At 36.6% G+C, this 18,895-nt stretch overlaps 1 protein-coding gene across 30 annotated transcripts in view; it reads right to left on the bottom strand.

Moving 5' to 3' along the window:
* The window catches only part of PKP4 (plakophilin 4), a 235,546-nt gene that overhangs the window by 148,409 nt on the left and 68,242 nt on the right, over positions 1-18,895 (bottom strand). For 27 of the 30 annotated variants that reach the window (XM_072751596.1, XM_072751594.1, XM_072751606.1 and 24 more), the window contains one exon: positions 14,184-14,320. In XM_072751596.1, the coding sequence (XP_072607697.1) occupies positions 14,184-14,315 (132 nt within the window). In that variant the 5' untranslated portion in view covers positions 14,316-14,320. Of the gene's footprint in view, positions 1-13,966; positions 14,064-14,183; positions 14,321-18,895 lie in introns of those variants that run through there. The other 3 variants (XM_072751610.1, XM_072751613.1, XM_072751609.1) reach the window with 2 other exon arrangements.

Below are 18,895 nucleotides of genomic sequence, written 5' to 3'. Positions count from 1 at the left end.
ACGTGTGACATCACTTCAAGATGTATTCAGTCTGCTGTCACTAGGCTGTGGGGTTGGAGTCAACTGTGCATATCTATCTGCATATGCAGAAGAACCCTAAGTGTAGTGTGGTTTTGATTAAGAAGCAAGGACCACTATTACTCTGGAAAACAAACCCATTTCTGAACAATCTCTTTTGACTACTGATTTTCTCCAGAACTGATTTTTCTAATAGCGAGGAAAAGATAATCAGGTAAAACCTATCATAAACATGTCAGGAAGAAAAAAAAAAAAAACATGTCAGGAAGAGACTATTTACTCCGGAAATGCCCTTCCTACACTGCTTTTTGGGCAGGGGTACTTAGTTACTCCCTCACCTTTCCTAGGTAATTAATGTGAGTCTGATGTGCACTAGTGTATTTGTGTCTTGTTCCCTACTTCTTTCCCACAAACATTCAAACATTTTCAACAAGTATGTATTCTACAAGTCTTGAGAGCTGATCAGTCCCAGACACTATTCTAAGCTCTGGAAATACAGTGGAAAGCATCCTTGGAATTTATATCCTGGAGGGGGGCAGTCCAAAAACATGGGTATTTATTACACCTCTCTGCATCTTCCTTCTTTTACTTAATGACACTCGGTAGAATTCCCTCCGAGGCAACTAGTAAAGATGTACCCATGGAAATTCTTTTTTTTTTTTTTTTAAGATTTTATTTATTTATTCATGAGAGACACACAAACACAGAAGAGAGAGAGGCAGAGACAGAGGCAGAGGGAGAAGCTGGCTCCGTGCAGGAAGCCTGATGTGGGACTTGATCCCGGGACTCCGGGATCACGCCCTGGGCTGAAGGCGGTGCTAAACTGCTGAGCCACCCAGGGATCCCCCATCTAAGGAATTTCTTAATGACATTCCTAAATATACTCTAAAGATAGCTGCAAAGAGTTGAATTTGCAAAATTATTTTAAGATGATACAACACATATCTCCGCGGATCCAGACAGACACTGACCCCTCCCATTAGTTTTGTCAGCATGACATAAGGGCCCTTGAGCAGGTAACCCTGCCTGGTCCTTTGCTAGGAACTCCTTCCATGGGCCAAGTCTTAGCCTACGACCATCCTGTTGAGTATACCTCATTCTGGATCCAGGACCCTCCTAAGTGACCCTGGGCTAGAATATGTTGTTTCCTTAACTTTTTTTATCATCTCAATTGTAGTGAATGTTTGTTGAGTACTTACTATTTTCATAAGACTTAAAGACATTATTAGGACACAGGAGCTTTCACCCAAAGTTCAAAGTTACACAGCATAGCCAGGGGTAGAAGTGGGAGCTCCTGAGCTTAGTAACCACTGCCTTGATACTGTTCTGGATCTGAAAACTGACAATCATGCAAAATTTTCCATTTCAAATATGATTCATCTGACAAGTTTTCCACATCTTACAACCTATAAAAATGTCTGTTCTTTCCTTCTCTGTCAACCATAATCTATAGTAACTTTTTATTGTCATTTTTATAAAGGCTTCCTTCTTCCTAGGTCATATTATTTTGTGGCTTTAGAATTTTTATTAAGCACTACATGTGTTTTATAAGAAATTTGGAAAATACAAAGGGAAAAGCATATCTACTTAGGAGTACCTCCTGTATTATTGAGTGCACATGTGCATATATACATATGTATTTCTATAGCAAGATTCTACACACATAGATAACTTATGTTTTCATTTGTATTATGAACACCCTGCAGGTCATCAAAAATTCTTTAAAAATGTGATTTTAATGGCTGTACAAACTCCATCATATACATATACTATGATGTAATCATTCTACTCATATTGGGCAACTAGGTTGTTGTCAATTTTTAGATATTAGAAACATCACTATAATTAATATCTTTGTGTTAACAGTAAATATTTCTTTAGACTGGATCTCCAGAATCAGAATTACTGAACCAAAGATAGAACCAGTTTTAAGGCCTTTACCACAGATTATTAAAGTGCTTTCCAAAATGGTTGTGTCAATTTACTCTGACCAAAACTACATGAAATTGCCAACATCACAACACTTGCACTGTTTTATCTTTAATAGTTGGCAACATAAAGCAGATATATTCCCATTATTTTAATTCATATTTCTGATTACTAGTGAGTTGAGAAAATTATTTCATGTGCATATTGGTCATTTATACTCCTTTTGTTGTCAATTATGTTAATATCAAATACTCCCCTTGTTCCTTACTCATTTGTAATTACTCTACACAGATTACAATTTATTTTATTCACACATTCAACAGGTATCCACTCAACTTCTGTTGCTTACCTTGTTTGGTGCTAAGGATACAAATCCTATCCTTTGTAGTCCAGAACACCTTTCGGAATCTCCTTACAAGACCTTTGCTAAGTGAGTATATATCAACATAACTAAGATCATATTACTAACGTTGATATTTTAAGTACAATTAAAATACTACTTAATAGGCCCAAGAAATATGATAATATGAATAGGAATTTGTTTCCAGCTCAAACTGCAGATTTCTCTCTCTCTCTTTTTTGTCTTTACACATTCAATAAGCCAATAAACCATGACTCAAGTCATTCAATATAAGTTTACAGGTTGTAAAACATTGTTAAGTGCTGAGACAATGAAAAATGCCACTGAATTCCTTGAACTCTGCACTGACTGGGTATTCTCCCTGTGGACTGTCTAAAACATGTAAGCAGCTTAGCTACTATTATCAAAAGTGAATCAGAATAGTAACAATGGCCAAAAATGGCAATCACCAGAATAGCATATGTATGTATGTATACATGTATCCATCCATCCATCCATCCATCCATCCATCCATCCATCCATCCAAGGAGTATGTAGTTTATGGACCATAGGCAGCAGGTGAGCACAAGAGAATAACTGCAAAATCTAATTGATAACATGTAACAACCCTTGATCCTTGGTTTGGAGTCTTAATAAAGAAAGATGCACTAGTTATTTTATAACATGAATTTCTCATTTGTGAGTCTTAAATTCAGTTACTCTCTGAAGAAAACACATCTTTAATTACCAGGAAGGATACCAGGGTACAAAGGTGAATATATCTCATGAGAGCCTGAATATCTGAGAATAGCTTTTTAATCCTTCACATATTAGACAATTTAGCTGGGTGTAAAACTCCTGGATTAAAAGCATTTTTCCTTCAACACTCTGAACACATTGCTCTATGTTCTTCTTATATCTACTGCTTCAGCAACAGACTGCTTCTCAGTCTGATTTTATCTTTTGCAGATAAATTATTTCTTTTATATAGCTTCTTGTAGGTTTTTCTCCTGTATCTTTGTAAATATAAAATTTTGTCAAGGTTATTCCTAGACTGGTCTCTTTCCATAGGTGATGCCTGGAATGTGATGACCCCTTCAAATCTGGACATTCACAGCTTTACTTTCAGCTTAGAAAAAATGTTTTAAAATTAAGCATTGTCTTTGTTCTAGCTACTATAAAATCTTTCTTGAGAACATTCACAACGCTTATGTTAGATTTATTTTCCATATCCTCCATGTCTAGTAACATTTATCATATCCTTTTTGTTCTTTTCCTTTATATTCCAAGATAACTTCTCAACTAATCTTGTGACTGTCAGTGATTCACTTTTCCTCTGTATCCATTCTTCTCTTTATTGCTTCCACTGCAGATTTTAATTGCCTAGTAAGCATCTCTGTAACCTAACTGCCTGAATACGAATCCCAGATTCCCTGCTTATTAACTGCATAAGTTTGGGCAAGTTAATCAACTTTCCTGAGTTTCAGTTTCCCTTTAAGTAGGGGCAATAGTAACAACTATCTAAATAATTCAGGGTTTTTACTTAAAAGCAACAGAAAATGCCATGGCTAATTAAAGGATTAAAAAAATTTACTCAAACAAACCTGTATCACTTAAGACTATATATCTTCCCACCAAGTCTAATAAGGTACAAAAATGCATGGAATAGAGAAATTTGGACCAGGGTTCTGTGGCCAAAAAATGGAGATTTTCAAAGCATTAACTTACGAAGTTGGGATAAAAAACATTGGAGATCCTCCATATGTAGCATTTAGCACAATGCCTGGCACATGATAAATTATAATGTTAGCTATTAGTTTCCTAATAGATTTCTATTCCACAGAGTTCATTGATTCTTACATTCTACCCGTATGACAAAATCTTTTCTAAAGTTTTCATTTGTTTCCAGTAGTGGTAGTGTTAGCAGTGATGATGATAGGAATAGAAGAAAACAGCAGTCTGGCTGTCCTAAAAAGCTGCAAACCCCCTAAACCGATGTTGGGTCAGTCTATATGATCATAAAGGAGACCTGGCATAGATAATTCACTGACTATTCTTTTCAATCCTGTTCTACTGGCCTTACAAGAGGAGAACTCTGAGAATACGGTGAATATCTTCATAGTTTTAATGGGAAATCAAAAAATTTTATCAAGAGTTCAGAAATTTAAAAAAAAATTAGTTTCACATCAGTAAAATATATTTTCTTTATTCTGTGCTGCAAATCAAATAAGCCACATACAACAGCATTCTGTTCAGTATGCATTAGCTATACAAATCTAAATCTTCCTATTCTTACCTACAGACCATCAAATCTTCTCATCAATCAACTTAAAATAATGCCAACAGTAGCAATTACTAAGATACATTTCTCTACAAAATAATTTAATTAGAATTCACTTTTTCATTATACTTTGCTAACTGAAATAAGAGAAAAATCAAGATCCTGCTGTGAAGCACTTCCATTATGTAAAGGAAACAATATTCACCTTATTAAGAAACAAATGAGAAAACAGGGCAATGGGAATACTCCAACAAGCTTCTCCCCTTATAGCAGTTATGGTTTTCAAGCAAGAAACATAGGAGGCACCTAAGGTCATGAATGAAAAAAAGGAGGTGCCAAGTGCAAGGCAGGCTCTCTCTTTATTTTTTAAATAAAACAATTTATGAAAATACTTGCAAAGAGGAAAACTGATAGTTTACATCAACTTTATGATGGAAAGGAATTTCTACAGGAATAACAGAATGCACATATGCTAAGTACAAAGGAAATAGCAAGCCTTAATTCCCCCAGAATAGCATAATAGAAGGCACTATGTAGTGGCTAAGGAGGTTTATCTTTATTTAGGGTTTAGGAATGATTTTAGAAGAACTTGCAAATCAGATATATTTCCATTACAGAGGATGATACCACATGATGAATACTTTTCTGATGTTATGCTGCTCTTTCGCAATTTTCCTATGTAAAAGTATGTAAATTAAAATATAAATTAAAGAGGCTATACATTGAAAAATGCCTTGAACTCCAATTTTTTTTGAACTCCAATTTTTAAAGGAAAATTACATTTTCTTTCAAGAGCCAAGAGATTTCAATTCTAAGAAAACTATCTTTCAATTATCTATCAATTATCTATCAATTAATGATAGCCACATTCATATCTGAAATATGACTTACATAGAGTTTAATTGAATAACATGCATTTATCTTCAGGTTTCAAAAATGTGGTCTTTCAATGTGTTTGCAGACTATTTCTCTTACATGCAACCCCTGTATTAAGGTTTGAGTACATAAAAACTCTTAAGACTCTATAAGCTAAGACAAAGATCTGTCTTTGAACTACTTGAAAAAAAAAAAACTTAGGAATGTCTAGAGTGAAATAATCATAACCTAAATTACTTTGCTGACATACAAGCATATCTGATCACTTTGGAAACAATATATTCATAATATATAAACAGACACAGTAAGACCATATGGGCCCATTTCTGCAGAAGTAACAAAAATGGCAATTGAGAAATTGAGAGCACTTGCACAGGAAGACAGACTGTTTTGCTATAGCTATGGATTAACTGCAGGTTTAGACCTGAGGGAAAAAGAATGTTTCTAACATATTCTTCTCTCCAGAAATGATTCTAAAAAGAAAAACAATCACACAGTGCAGAGAATTCAGTGCTGAACGATCCTGTCACCCATTTAATCTCACCAACTCAGCAGTCACTCATTTCAACATTAATAGCATAAGGTCTGCATGTACAGGGAAAAAATTTTTTCATATATTCATAATTTAACTCTGAACAGGAATTGTTATTCAACTGAAAAGGAAATTATCATTTTAAGTATACAAAGTCAGGCTTAACTTTCAGTGTTAATAAAGGAAAAATACTCTATTACTTTCAAATGTAAACAGAAAGGTAATGCTAATTCGATGGTAAAAATTGAAGTTAAAAATGCCTAAGTTAGCAAATTTACATAAAACTGATATGATATAATACACATCTATAGCCTGCTTAAAAAAAGGAGCAAAAGCACAAATTGTTGGATTTTGTGGTTCCATTAATGAATATTCATACTGTACCAATTACTTCACATAGAAGTATAAATATGGTTTGTGCCTCTCATTCTTCTGAGTGAATCATAAGAGATCATCTCTAGATCATCTTCTTAGGCCTCCTTACTATCCTTCCCCTCCCTTTCCTGGACAGAGTGCTTTCAATCGACATTTTTTTTATTTAGTTAAAAGCAATCACTAAAGCTAACTTACAGGGAGTTGTAAGCATTTTTACATTCCCATTTCATTAACCCAATAAATATTTTTGGGCACCTACTATATATTTCATGTTTGCATATGTGATCTAGCTATGTGTGAAAAGCCAGATGGAGTCTGTTCAAATTCCGAGGATTTAAGAGCTCTTCAAAACAAAACAAAACAAAACAAAACAAAACAAAACAAAACAAAACAAAACTAGAGTCTGAACAAACCTAAGATGTCTCCAACTGAATCAAACAGAATACTTAGTTATTCAGGATGTACTCCTGGGACATGTAAGATTGGGCAACTTTGTGAACAGGTCCAGCTGATCATTTATCAAGCTATCACAAAGTGTATAAACTTGTTGCTAGCTAAATTGGCAGTCTAATTTTTTGTTGACGGGGCAATTTTTTTTTTGCATACATTCACATCCTGAATAAACCTGTTGGCCATATTCTGTTGTATTCCTTAACCACAGAGATACCTGAAATGGAAGATACCCTCACCATCAACACATGGAAGAGAAACGTTACATTCTAACCACAGCACACACAACTTAAGAGGACTGATCTGAAAACCGAGTGGCAGGATTCAGAATTTTTGAATACAGCCAATTAGTGTCATAAGAGCTCTGCCACTTGACCTCATGTTGAACCACATTTCCATAATATTAAGGAGGTATAGCTGTAAAACTTGATGATCCTATAGAAATCGCTAAGAAAAGATCCAATCTTACCTTGTGTTTGATGATGCAGTTCAGGCATGGAAGACTTCATTATATGTTACACAGTAATTACAACTCCCAGGATAATTCAGTTACCAGTAGTAAAATGATTATGTTACTAACAGGAAAAATGTGAAGTTTTAGGCATTGTACTTACAGTGCTTTTAGCTAAGCAAAAAACTATGCTTGTTTACAGTTCAAATAAAAATTCCGTCTTCTGCATGTGGTTGAGGTGTGTCAGAGAATGATTTCATTGTAAATAAACTTAGGGGCCAAATAAAAGGAAGCTGCAAAGGCAGGTGCACAACAGTTGAGTTGTTTCAGTTTCAGAGGAATAAAGTAAATAATTGCACTGGAATTTGTTCAGTTCTGGGCATTCCGCCATACAGGAAGGGTGTGTAATTACTGAAGCTAACATATCCACGTAAAAATGAAGTGATATCAATAGGGCACAGTTGGCTCCAAAGTTCCTTATTCTATCTTTAAAAATTAAGGATCTTTAATGACTCTCCTTTCAGTCTTTGATATTTAAATATCACTTAAGTTAATACAGATACACCGAAGGTAGAATTGAAATTTTCACTGAAGTCAGAAAATATTGTCTTGAGGCTTCTGAGAGCCTCACCAGTAAAGAACAATGCAATTTTCACTCATCAAAGATAACAATTAGTACCTAATTCAGGATTTCACCAGAGTAAGAAAAGCATACATAAAATGAGCATGTTTTACCAAATCTGTTCTTCTGTGCTTACGATTTCATGCTACCTAGATTGGCCTAGACCTTAAATGTCGTTTCCAAACTTCTTAAATCAGAAACCAAAAATATGAGAGTGCGGTTTTTGAGGGAACAGCAGAATGGGAGAGTGCCTGACTATGGCCAAGTTCAAATAGAGATTTCAATTATGCAAGCTATTTTATGACAAGATAAAAGACTGTAATAAATATTATGTGTGATTCTGCAGAATACAAACCAACTTGCATCCTACATAGAGCCATGAAATATGCTTTTTAACCCTATGATAGGCCATATAGTCTTTCAAAGAGTGTTTCTACAATCCTGATTACATCCTATCAGTTATAGAAACTACAATATCGGGACACCTGGTGGCTTAGTGGTTGTGTCTGCCTTCAGCTCAGGGCGTGACCCTGGGTCCAGGGATCAGGTCCCACACTGGCTCCCTGCAGGGAGCCTGCTTCTCCCTCTGTCTGTGTCTCTGCCCCTCTTTGTGTCTCTCATGAATAAATAGATAGAATCCTTAAAACTAAACAAAACTACAATATACTCTACCAGTTGATGGTAAGGTCCTATACTCAGCCCTTGGCTCTTTGTACCTGTGAAGGTAGCACACTGCCACATCTAAGTTGCAGGGCTAGTGGCAGAGCTCTGGATGAGTAGCCAGTGTCTTATCAAATTCCAATTCTATTGCATCCAAATATTTACCAACCACTTCAAGGAGAACTCAATCATTTGAAGTTGAATGAAAAAAAATTGAAATTGAAAAAAAATTTTTTTTTTTTTACCTTTAAATAAAAATACTTTATTCATTCCTGACAGGTTATCAAAACGTACATTGTTAACCAAGTAAAAACGGTACTTTGAAATAGCTGACTAGGGCATATTTGGAGGATTTTTGGTTAATTTCAGAAAAGTAAAAATCATTTCCAATCTCCCTTTCCACACATTCCTAACAAGCTTGCACTCTATATGCTCAAAAGTGAACGCATAAACAATCATATGGGCCCCAGTTCATTATAGAACGCATATTTTCATTTACACTTAAAATAAACGGAAGTTACATTTGAGTTAGCTTCCTTTGCCAAAAACATTCAGTCTTACTCTATATTGTGAAGATTTGTAAATTACATAACGAATATATCACGACTTGTATTAATCTAAACGCGCACGCGCACACACACACACACACACACACACGATAAAGTGAATCACGTTTTCTGCATTTGTGGGCTGCCTTGTTCCTTGTTGAGTTGTTGCAAGAGGTCCTAATTATGACATGCAGCAATGCCACTACCCCCCTGTGAATACAGGTTATTTCAAGCTTTCGTCAGTGGCAACCACTCTTAGGCAGCAACTGGTTTTGGAAATTACCCTGATGTCAGTACCATCTGGATGTGGACCTTTGCTACCTGTATTAATGCCAGTGGCCTCATTTGCTGTATAATTACAATTTGGCTTCTTATATTAATATGTTTGAAAAGGATTAAAGCTGGTATTCTAAGAACATGCCCTTCACTGGTTATGTAAATAAAACTGTAGAATGACACTTCAATAAAAAAAAAATCTAAAAAAAATCTAAGGATTTCAAAGGAAGCAGGGCCCTTTGAGGGCACCACCTTTGGCCGTATTTCTTTGTCTTACTACATGTAAGATACTAAGCTAGGCACAGACCATTCTTAAATTGGCCAGATACTTGAAAACTATCGGGATACACAAAAATATTTCTTGTTTCCAATATCTGTATTCATCATGGACTCCTGGATCTTTATTTGGAATTGAGCTGAACAGGAGAACCTGACCAATGCTGATTCTGATTATAGCCAAGTAGTGGCTTATGTTTAATTGGCACTTCATGTAATTTCAGATTTGAATTCAAAGATCACATTATTTTGTTATTCCCATAGGATGATTTTTAGTTCTCTTAAAGCATGATCCTTGAAGAGATTTCCTCAGGGGTTACTTCTATCACTTGGTAAATATTATGCTGGTGGATATTTTGTGACATCACCAAGATAAACCACGTCCTCCTTTCTGCACACTTAATTTTCAGCTAAGTTGGACAGATGGGAGGTGAAATTCATAACATCTATGTCATTATTTGACAACTAATAGCAAATAAAATTTTAGTTTGCTCCATGTAGAGATCAGATTTAATTCCTAGGTCAATATGGATACATTCCATTCAAATTGTCTTAAGGATAAGAATATATGGCTGAGTAGCTCCATTTCTCAGTGCTATCTGTGAACTTCTCTTGCTCAGTAATGTTCTATGAATGTGGCTACAGGTCCTATTATCTTCACAAAACAGTTAGGTTGGTTACAAAGTAATCTGAGAGCCAGTATTATTCATCCACACCCTTCCTGAGCAATCGTTTATTTCAAGTCTAATATTATTAAAGGCTCTAGAGAAGCCTGTAACATATGCATGAAACAATGTATGAAACATGGCTCTGTCATCAGGTAGCTGATCATATAATCCAAGGGAGCATACAATAAGAGTCAAAGCACTGTTATAAAGTGCTAAAGAGGGATCCCTGGGTGGCACAGCGGTTTGGCGCCTGCCTTTGGCCCAGGGCGCGATCCTGGAGACCCGGGATCGAATCCCACGTCAGGCTCCCGGTGCATGGAGCCTGCTTCTCCCTCTGCCTGTGTCTCTGCCTCTCTCTCTCTCTCTGTGTGACTATCATAAATAAATAAAAATTAAAAAAAAAAATAAAGTGCTAAAGAGGAGGAGAGATCTGACTTCAGCTGGGGTACAAGTGGCTTCACAAAGAGACAATGCTCGAACACAAGTAGGCTCCTTCTTTCTATCTGCCAAAGAGCAAGGATTTTTTCTGTCACTGGGCAGGTATGCACTTAAGTAACTAACATCAACATAGAAGGTTATCACTTTACAAAAGAGAGAGAATGTGAATGTCAACATTTTGTCAAGGAATAAGGAACAGCTTCTGTCTTTGGGATCCTAAGGAAAGTGTGGCCTAGTAGAGTAAGATATAATTGTGTTTTGACACCCAAAATCCAATTTCAGATATTAACAGACTAATGCTTTGCTAATGAGATTGCTTTACTCAAGAAGAACCCAAACTTTTCCTCTCAAAATTCAGGTGTGTGTTAAAAGACATTATTTTCCAATTCTTTAAGTGCTTTGACATCATGTTTGGGTTGCACTAATTCAGCATGCTGGTGAAATTTATTTTTACATGCTCGATTTCTTATAATACATACATAAAACTGTTCTAATTTGTGAGACCAGCAAGGTGAAGGTTTGAAAGTTGAATGCCATGTAGAATTAAAATACTGTCATAGCATAAACATAGCTCAACCTTGACTAAGTTGTTTTATCTTCATATCAATGTCCAAAGAAGGCTCACGGAATCCCCATATATACTTAAAAACAAAAATACCAGTTCCTCCTAAGAGAAGCCTTTTCTTCTTAGGTAGAAATGCCGATTAAAATAGTAATATTAGACCTTGGGGGGCACCTGGGTGGCTCAGTGATTGAGCGTCTGCCTTCGGCTCAGATCATGATCCTGGGGCCTAGGAATGAGTCTTGCATTGGGCTCCCTGGAGGGAGCCTGCTTCTTCCTCTGCCTATGTCTCTGCCTCTCTCTCTGTGTCTCTTATGAATAAGTAAAATCTTTAAAAATAATAATAATTAATATTAACCTTTACTGTGAGCATTTACTAAGTGTCAATCATCACTGTAAGCGTTTTATAATGGTTAATTTAATGTCCTCAATAACTATCATTGTCACCAATTTACAGATGGATGAGAAATGAAGGAACAGAGAGGTTAAGTAATCTTCCTAAGATTACACAGAAAGTAGTACGTGCAGGATAGGAACCCAGGCTATCTACTCAGTTGCACTAAACGTCTCTTCTTTCTGCACCCCAATAAAACATCCTTCCTGAGACATGGCTGCCATCAAACAAGGTCTTTTCTTTGAGATCAGAGCAGTTCATGTTTTCACTCCATGGCTGTGAACATTACATTGTAGTGAAACTTAAAAAAAAATTATATATCCCACCCAGAAGATTATTCTTTTGACATAAGACATGATCAAGGACATTAACTATTTCATTTGGGCCTAATACAATTAAGAATGTCACATTCTGATTAGTTATTTTCAAATCAAATATATAAGGTGAATACTAACTAGCTTTTTACTCCTGACTTTTCTGTGCCGTCTCATTGGGCAGATAATAGGGAGTGCCATTTCAGGAAAGCCCTAAGAAATTTCTACTCCCTCCCCCCGCCAAAAAAGGAAATTTCTACCCCAACTATAAAGAAATTAGAGGATCTTGCATGGCAGCACAAAAGTTCTACAGAAGCTCAAGTTGGCTATTTAAAATCAGGTGACTATTTTGGAACAAGAGATGGATATGGTGTCTTGGGTTAAATGAAGTGCTTAGTACTGAGCACTGATAAACAATTTTAAAAGAAATTAGGCATGAAAACTGCAAACATGTATTAATGGATTCAAATTCTTAGAACAGGAATATCAGAGTAGAGTTTATCCTCCCATTAACTAAATAATTTGGGATATATATGGTAATTCTTCTCATAAATATCAAATACCTGCATTCTTTAGGCTATCTTCAGAAACAGGAACCTTTCATGCTATTTCCCAGCAAATACTCATTCAGAACACTATTTATCCCAAAAGACAGAACGTTGAAGTCATTTGAGACTGTCAAGGAATTCCAGTGCCAAAATCATGACAGCTTTCCAATTTTCTTCAACATGTAAGGTATCATCTGGTCTCAAGGTACAAATGCAAAGTTCCTGTAGCTGTGTTTACTGAACACAGTTTCTAGCTTTACGTCAGTTCTGGGCATTTTGATAAATTTACCATCATGTTTCACTAAAATGCAAAATATGCTAAGAGCTCCAAATAAATCAGTCTTCTCATTTTACAGCTCCTTGGGTCAAATCTCGACAACTATGAAATACAATAAGAAAAGAGTCCTTTCTTCCTCATTTTCTCACCTCAGAGGTGAGAAAAGTTTGGATAATCTATAGTTTGGTAGAAAACGAAAACAATCCTGACTATAATTTTTTTGTGTTTTTAGTTTGTGGAATGTTTTGGAAACTTCAAGTTTCAGTGGGGGAAGGAAAATATATCTTGCTATTAGAGTAAGCTATGAAATAATTTTTCTTGAAAACATAGCTCTAATGTCAAATATCATTCTGGAGTATTCTTTTATTCTACATGCTTAGCTTTAAGTTACAACAAACAGTAGAATAATGAGGTATGAAATATTTCTTTACTCTCATCATTAGTCATCTGAATTGGTGATACTGATTTCTGAAAGGATATTCCAGCAAATATACACTTAAGTTTGTAACTCCTGAGAAAAAAAGAACCAGTGGTTTAATCATAAGGTTAAAAAAAATGTATTATTAACTTATTTCCAACAGAAAAACTCTCATAGAACACCTCTTCATTTGTTTTGTTTTTGAGGGAGGGGGCAGAAAAGAAAACTAACTATCCCTGGAGCTTTAAACTTACATTCACCTTATTAAGCTTTTAAGTCTAAAGAAATTAAATTCAGGCATTCCAATTTCTCTCAGCACAACTGATAAGATCTAATTTAGAAGGCTACTTGTATGTGAAGGATACAAGGTATTAAGTACCTTAAGAAAAGTCAACATAAACATGACACTGAAGCAAACTGGCACAGTTTGACAAGTTTTAGAACACTAGCTCACAAAATGAATATACTTTGATTCAGACAAACACAACAAATATAGCCTTTATCCAAAAATCACAGAGACAACCCTACAGAATACCTATGTTACAATGTTATATGTTCAACATCTCTAAGATACTAACTACAGGCCTCAAGTTGCCAGAGTCCTGATAGAGAAGTCAGCAGTGTAAAATATGCTTTACAAGGCTTGCGTGCATGCACACACTCTGCAATGTGGGAGAGACAGAGACACCAATCACCATCGATATTGTCCTTACTTGCAGACGCACAAGTATCCTGCATGTTCCGATTCTGACTGGCACCTGGAGCGGCTCTACGTGCCAGTCATCCCAATGTACTCAGGGATGTAAACACCTTATAATTAAAAAACGTGAAGGCATCAAGGACGTTAGACAAATTTAAAACACAACCAAAGATTAATTTTTAAAGGCATTGAAGAAATAATTGATTGCACGTTCCACTAAGAGGAGGTACCTGCTCCTTCACGGAAGCTAGAATAGTGGTGGCTGTGGTCTCGGGTTCCATGCCTGGGCCAGTGGAGGCAGCTTCCTGGCGGGTCTGCGGTTGCCCCTCCTCCACCAGTGAGGCCTGCTCGGGAGCGGGCATTCCTCCTGCAAACAAGCAGGCAAAGAGTTAACACCTGCTCCTGGGCTCCTATTCAGGAACAGACAGGGACAGGATCTGCAGATGGCTTCTAGGAAATACTACACTTCTATGCACACAACTCCTCACAGCAATCTGATTTTTTTTTAAAAGGATTTTATTTATTTCTTCATGAGAGACACAGGCAGAGGGAGAAGCAGGTTCCCCACAAGGAGCCTAATGTGAGACTCGATCCCTGACCCCAGGATCATGCGCTGAGCCAAAGGGAGACTCTCAACCACTGAGCCACTGAGGTATCCTAGCTATCTGATTTTTAAAATATAATATCTAAGACCAAACATACAGCTAGTATGACTAAATACTAAAATGATAATAATAGTAATAGTAATAATAAAATACATACTAAGAAAATGTATGAACAACATCATAGCAAAAAAAAAAAAAATGACATAAAAGTGTTGTGGGGGAAGGCTCTTAGTTAAAAATGTACCAAGGACAAGAAAGCCGTTAGAAGCTTGTTGATTTGCTGATTTTTTAAATCGAAAAAAGTAAGTAGGGATGCCTGGGTGGCTCAGCAGTTGAGTGTCTACCTTTGGCTCAGGGCGTGATCCCGGGGTCCTGGAATAGAGTCCCACATCAGGCTCCTTGTGGGGAACCTGCTTGGAGCCTGCTTCTCCCTCTGCCTGTGTCTCTGCCTCTCTGTGTGTCTCTCAAGAATAAATAAATAAAATCTTAAAAAAAAAACAGTAAGTAAATATGATCATATCATGAAACAAATAATAATAAATCCTCTAGACTGAAACAGGGGCCAGTTTGTAAAGTACACATACAAGAGGACGTCTACAATACACAAATGCTTTACCAGTTACAGAAGAGGCTTATGCAACAGGGAAAAAAAAGGTTTAAAACTTGGGCTTGAAAATAAACAAAAGTCTCCTGTATTTAAAAGAAACGGAAGGCATTAATAACCAGAATAAGGATATCTTTGGTGGAGTATTACAGCTAACGTGGTTTCCTTAGAAGAATCTGATTACCCAAAAATGACAATGGCTATGGAGATGGTGTTTAAAAAGAGGGTCTATTTTTCAGGCCTGCAACTTGTGAAAGAAGAATGAGTCCTAAGCAAGTAATAAAGCGCCTCTCCTAAGATAACACACCGAGAATGGTGTGTCTGCTAGACCAGTGACCTGATACGGACTTTTCATAAATTTGGAAGATTGGGAAAAGATTCCTGTTGTAAATATTTTTTTTTTGTAAATATTTTAATAACTAGTTTACACAGCAGTTTGTTTCCTTGAGAGCAGTCTATCATCTATGAGACTAGCCTAGTGCCTGGCATATGTAATAGGTATTCAATTCATGTTTGCTGAATAAATGAATATACAAATGAAGGACTGACCATCTTCTCCATGTCTCACTGCAGTCATCAAGCTAATCTCACCAAGTGCTATGATGCTCATGAGACCTTATTTGTTCAATGTGTTACTCTGTATACTCACATATGGATATGTCAGATCATAAATACTATTCTTGACGTTCTTCATAGTTTTCTCCTATTACTCTATAGTTATACTTTGATTTTTTAAAATCAACTTCTACAATGTTCAATTCCATAGTATGATCTAAGGATTTTCCCCCCATTCTCCTAAATTTCAGTATCAGCTTGCTATTTCTAAAATCACCATCTGTAAGACAGGGGAAGATATGTATACCACCGGACCTCTCTCCATCTATCATCCTCACTCTTCTGACTTTCACATTAGTGAAGGAGGGTTTAGGTTCCAGGCTTCTAACAGTAGTTGCTATATTCTTGCATATTAATAGGCCAAAATGGGCAGTGAATGTGATGAATTTGTACATTTTCCCTAATGCCAGCTTCATGAAGAGCCCATATACCTATTCTAGCACATGAATTCTCTATTTTTCATTTTTATGGGGCCCAAGCTTAGATGGAGCTCACCTGCAAGAAGGTATGAGTAGAACAGGAACTTCATTTAGTCTTAGATAAGTGGGTCTAGGATCAAAACCTAAGTGCCCAAAAACAAGTTACCACTTTGTTGAGTCCTACTTTCCCCCTTAAAACAGGGCTTACTAATTCTTTCTACAACAAAATGGAAGGATTTTATGGGAATCTTTATTTTTCAGTATTATGTGGTAGGCTTACTGAGATATAAAATATACTTAAAATATCATCAACCGAATAAAATGTCCCATTTTTTTATTTATTGGGTGCTCACTAGAAACGAGATGAAGTCTGTGAAGAAAAAAAATGCCTCACATAAAAATCCTAGATTAATATTTAAGGCAAGTAAAGATATGAAAGTATTCTATGCCACTGAAAAACTACACACCTTAAAATAAGCAGATGGTGGCAAAGAACAAAAATGTTACTACGCAACAGTGAAACAAATAATGCCAAGAATCAAAAATTTTAAATGTCAAGAGTATAATATCATGAAATACCAATGTGTAGGGAAAAGAGAAACATAAATTCAGTGAACAAAAAGAATTTGAGAAAAGGAGAAAATACAAACATCACTGGGGAAGTAATTATTAATTCTTTATATAAATAGGAGGAGCTTTACTGAAAGATATGATTGCATTATTGTAATTCTATTACATCACTGTAGGTATACCACACTTTAATTTCACAGTGTTATTTTGATGATTCCTACTGTCCAGGATCAATATCAGATGACCATTTTCCGAATACCACTCTGCCCACGTAATGTGCAGGGGGATAAGAGGTGGGAGCATAAAGCAGAGTCACTGACCGTTAGTGCCTCATCATCTAGCTGAGGCAGCAAAATATCAATCAGATCAGGGCCATGTACAGCAAGATGGAAGCGATGGTATAACACCACCAAAGTTGACAGGTAGAGGCTGTGAAGCACTTATGAATTTGTAAAAGAAACTAGTACCTGGCAGGAGAGGAGATTTTCATAGGCAGGGATGATGTTTTTTATTCTCTGATTCCACAAAGACTGAAAGGCATTGCAGACAATTGCTAATTGTCTTGGCTGGGCTGAAGAATGGGCTGAAGAATTGCTGGGCTGAAGAATGACCACGGTGCCCATGCATACCTGAGGGTGAGACACTTAGCAGCCCCTCATTTCTTGGAACAGCCCCCAAATAACATAACCAACACTGGGCAGAAGAGGGATGTCACAGTACTGACAAGTTCTAAACTTAGTAAGGTCTTCTAGCCACTTTCTTGTAGTCCTCATAACAATTTAAGGAGTCATAGGAATCAAGCTAAAACTAGAGTCACAGGATTTTGCTATTTCCCATTAGCAAAGGAAAAAAAAAAACACACACACCAAAAAACAATGAGTGCTTATATAGCAAAGGGACCATGAGAAATAAGGCCTTATGCTTCCTTCAATGACCTCAGCTTGCCTGATCTGGACAATCACATTCCAGGGACCTTAGAAAACTGAACCATTTGGGGGGCTCTCTGGAGAATCACAGGGAATGATAGAGGTGCCAGGAAACTGGAAGCAGGAAAATGCCATTGCTGTTTTTGAAAAGAAGAAAGTAGACTCTCTTCACATCAGAAACTAGAGAGCTAGACATAGATCTTAGGTGAGATTCTTATAAGGATTTTATCCAAGAGATGATCTGTGAGAACCAGAAAGGGGCACAGCAAAGAAAAGTCACGTTAAGCTGTTCTAATTTCTGTCTTTGGCAGTGTAACCATGGAAATGCAGTGTGTCTAGACTCCAGTGAGGCGTGTATAGTAGAAGTCCCCATGATATTATAATCAGCGGAGAAATGGGTCTGGTACAGGGCAACTGCTGACTCTCACAGTCTGTAAATAGCTGAAGGAAACATATCATTCTATAAAGGTTTCCAATGTAATGCTAGAGAACTCTGATCTTGACCCAATCCTAACCAAAAACTTTAGCTATAATGTAAAGAATACAAAGGCATGCTCAAATTCTTCAATGACAATGAATACTGAATTAATTCATATAATAAATTAAAATATAAAAGACCTTGCTATACTGCTGTAATGAGCTGCCTCTATGAGATATAAACGTGGGGTCTTATATTGAGGTTAGCTTAGCAGCACACTGGGGAAAAGATTTAGGCACTTCAGGTTAAGAGCAGAATGAGTGAACCATGCAGGAGACAAAGCTGCTCCTAAGTCAAGGTGATTTTATACTGTATTGTTATCAGTACTTAAGATGATAGGAGAGAGGGACGTGTGAGTGTACACCTCATCTTCAGGTTCCTTGGGACATGTCCACGTCCAGTTACAGATGTACACATACAGGAACAGATACAAATGTATCCCTTCAGGAGGGGATGAGTAGGATGGTGAAGGGATTCAGTTATTTCTATCAGTCACAGGAATGGGGACAAAATGAATGACACCTCCTACTCCTTATGAGCTCAGACCTTAATGGGAGGTGGGATGGGGGGGGGCACAGGAAGGGCAGTTAATGGAACAAGAAGAGTAAGTTTGACCTCAAGAAGAGAAGGACTATGCAGACAAGCAGATGTCTATAAACTTCTACTGGATTGCTATTAACAAACAATGTTAGACATTTTAGGTTATGATCCAAAGAGCTATAGAT

Source organism: Vulpes vulpes, chromosome 3, assembly GCF_048418805.1.
Source record: "Vulpes vulpes isolate BD-2025 chromosome 3, VulVul3, whole genome shotgun sequence".
In the NCBI taxonomy this organism is placed as follows: domain Eukaryota; kingdom Metazoa; phylum Chordata; class Mammalia; order Carnivora; family Canidae; genus Vulpes; species Vulpes vulpes.
Note: the sequence above shows the minus strand (reverse complement) of the source record. Positions and strands in the feature narration are given on the sequence as shown.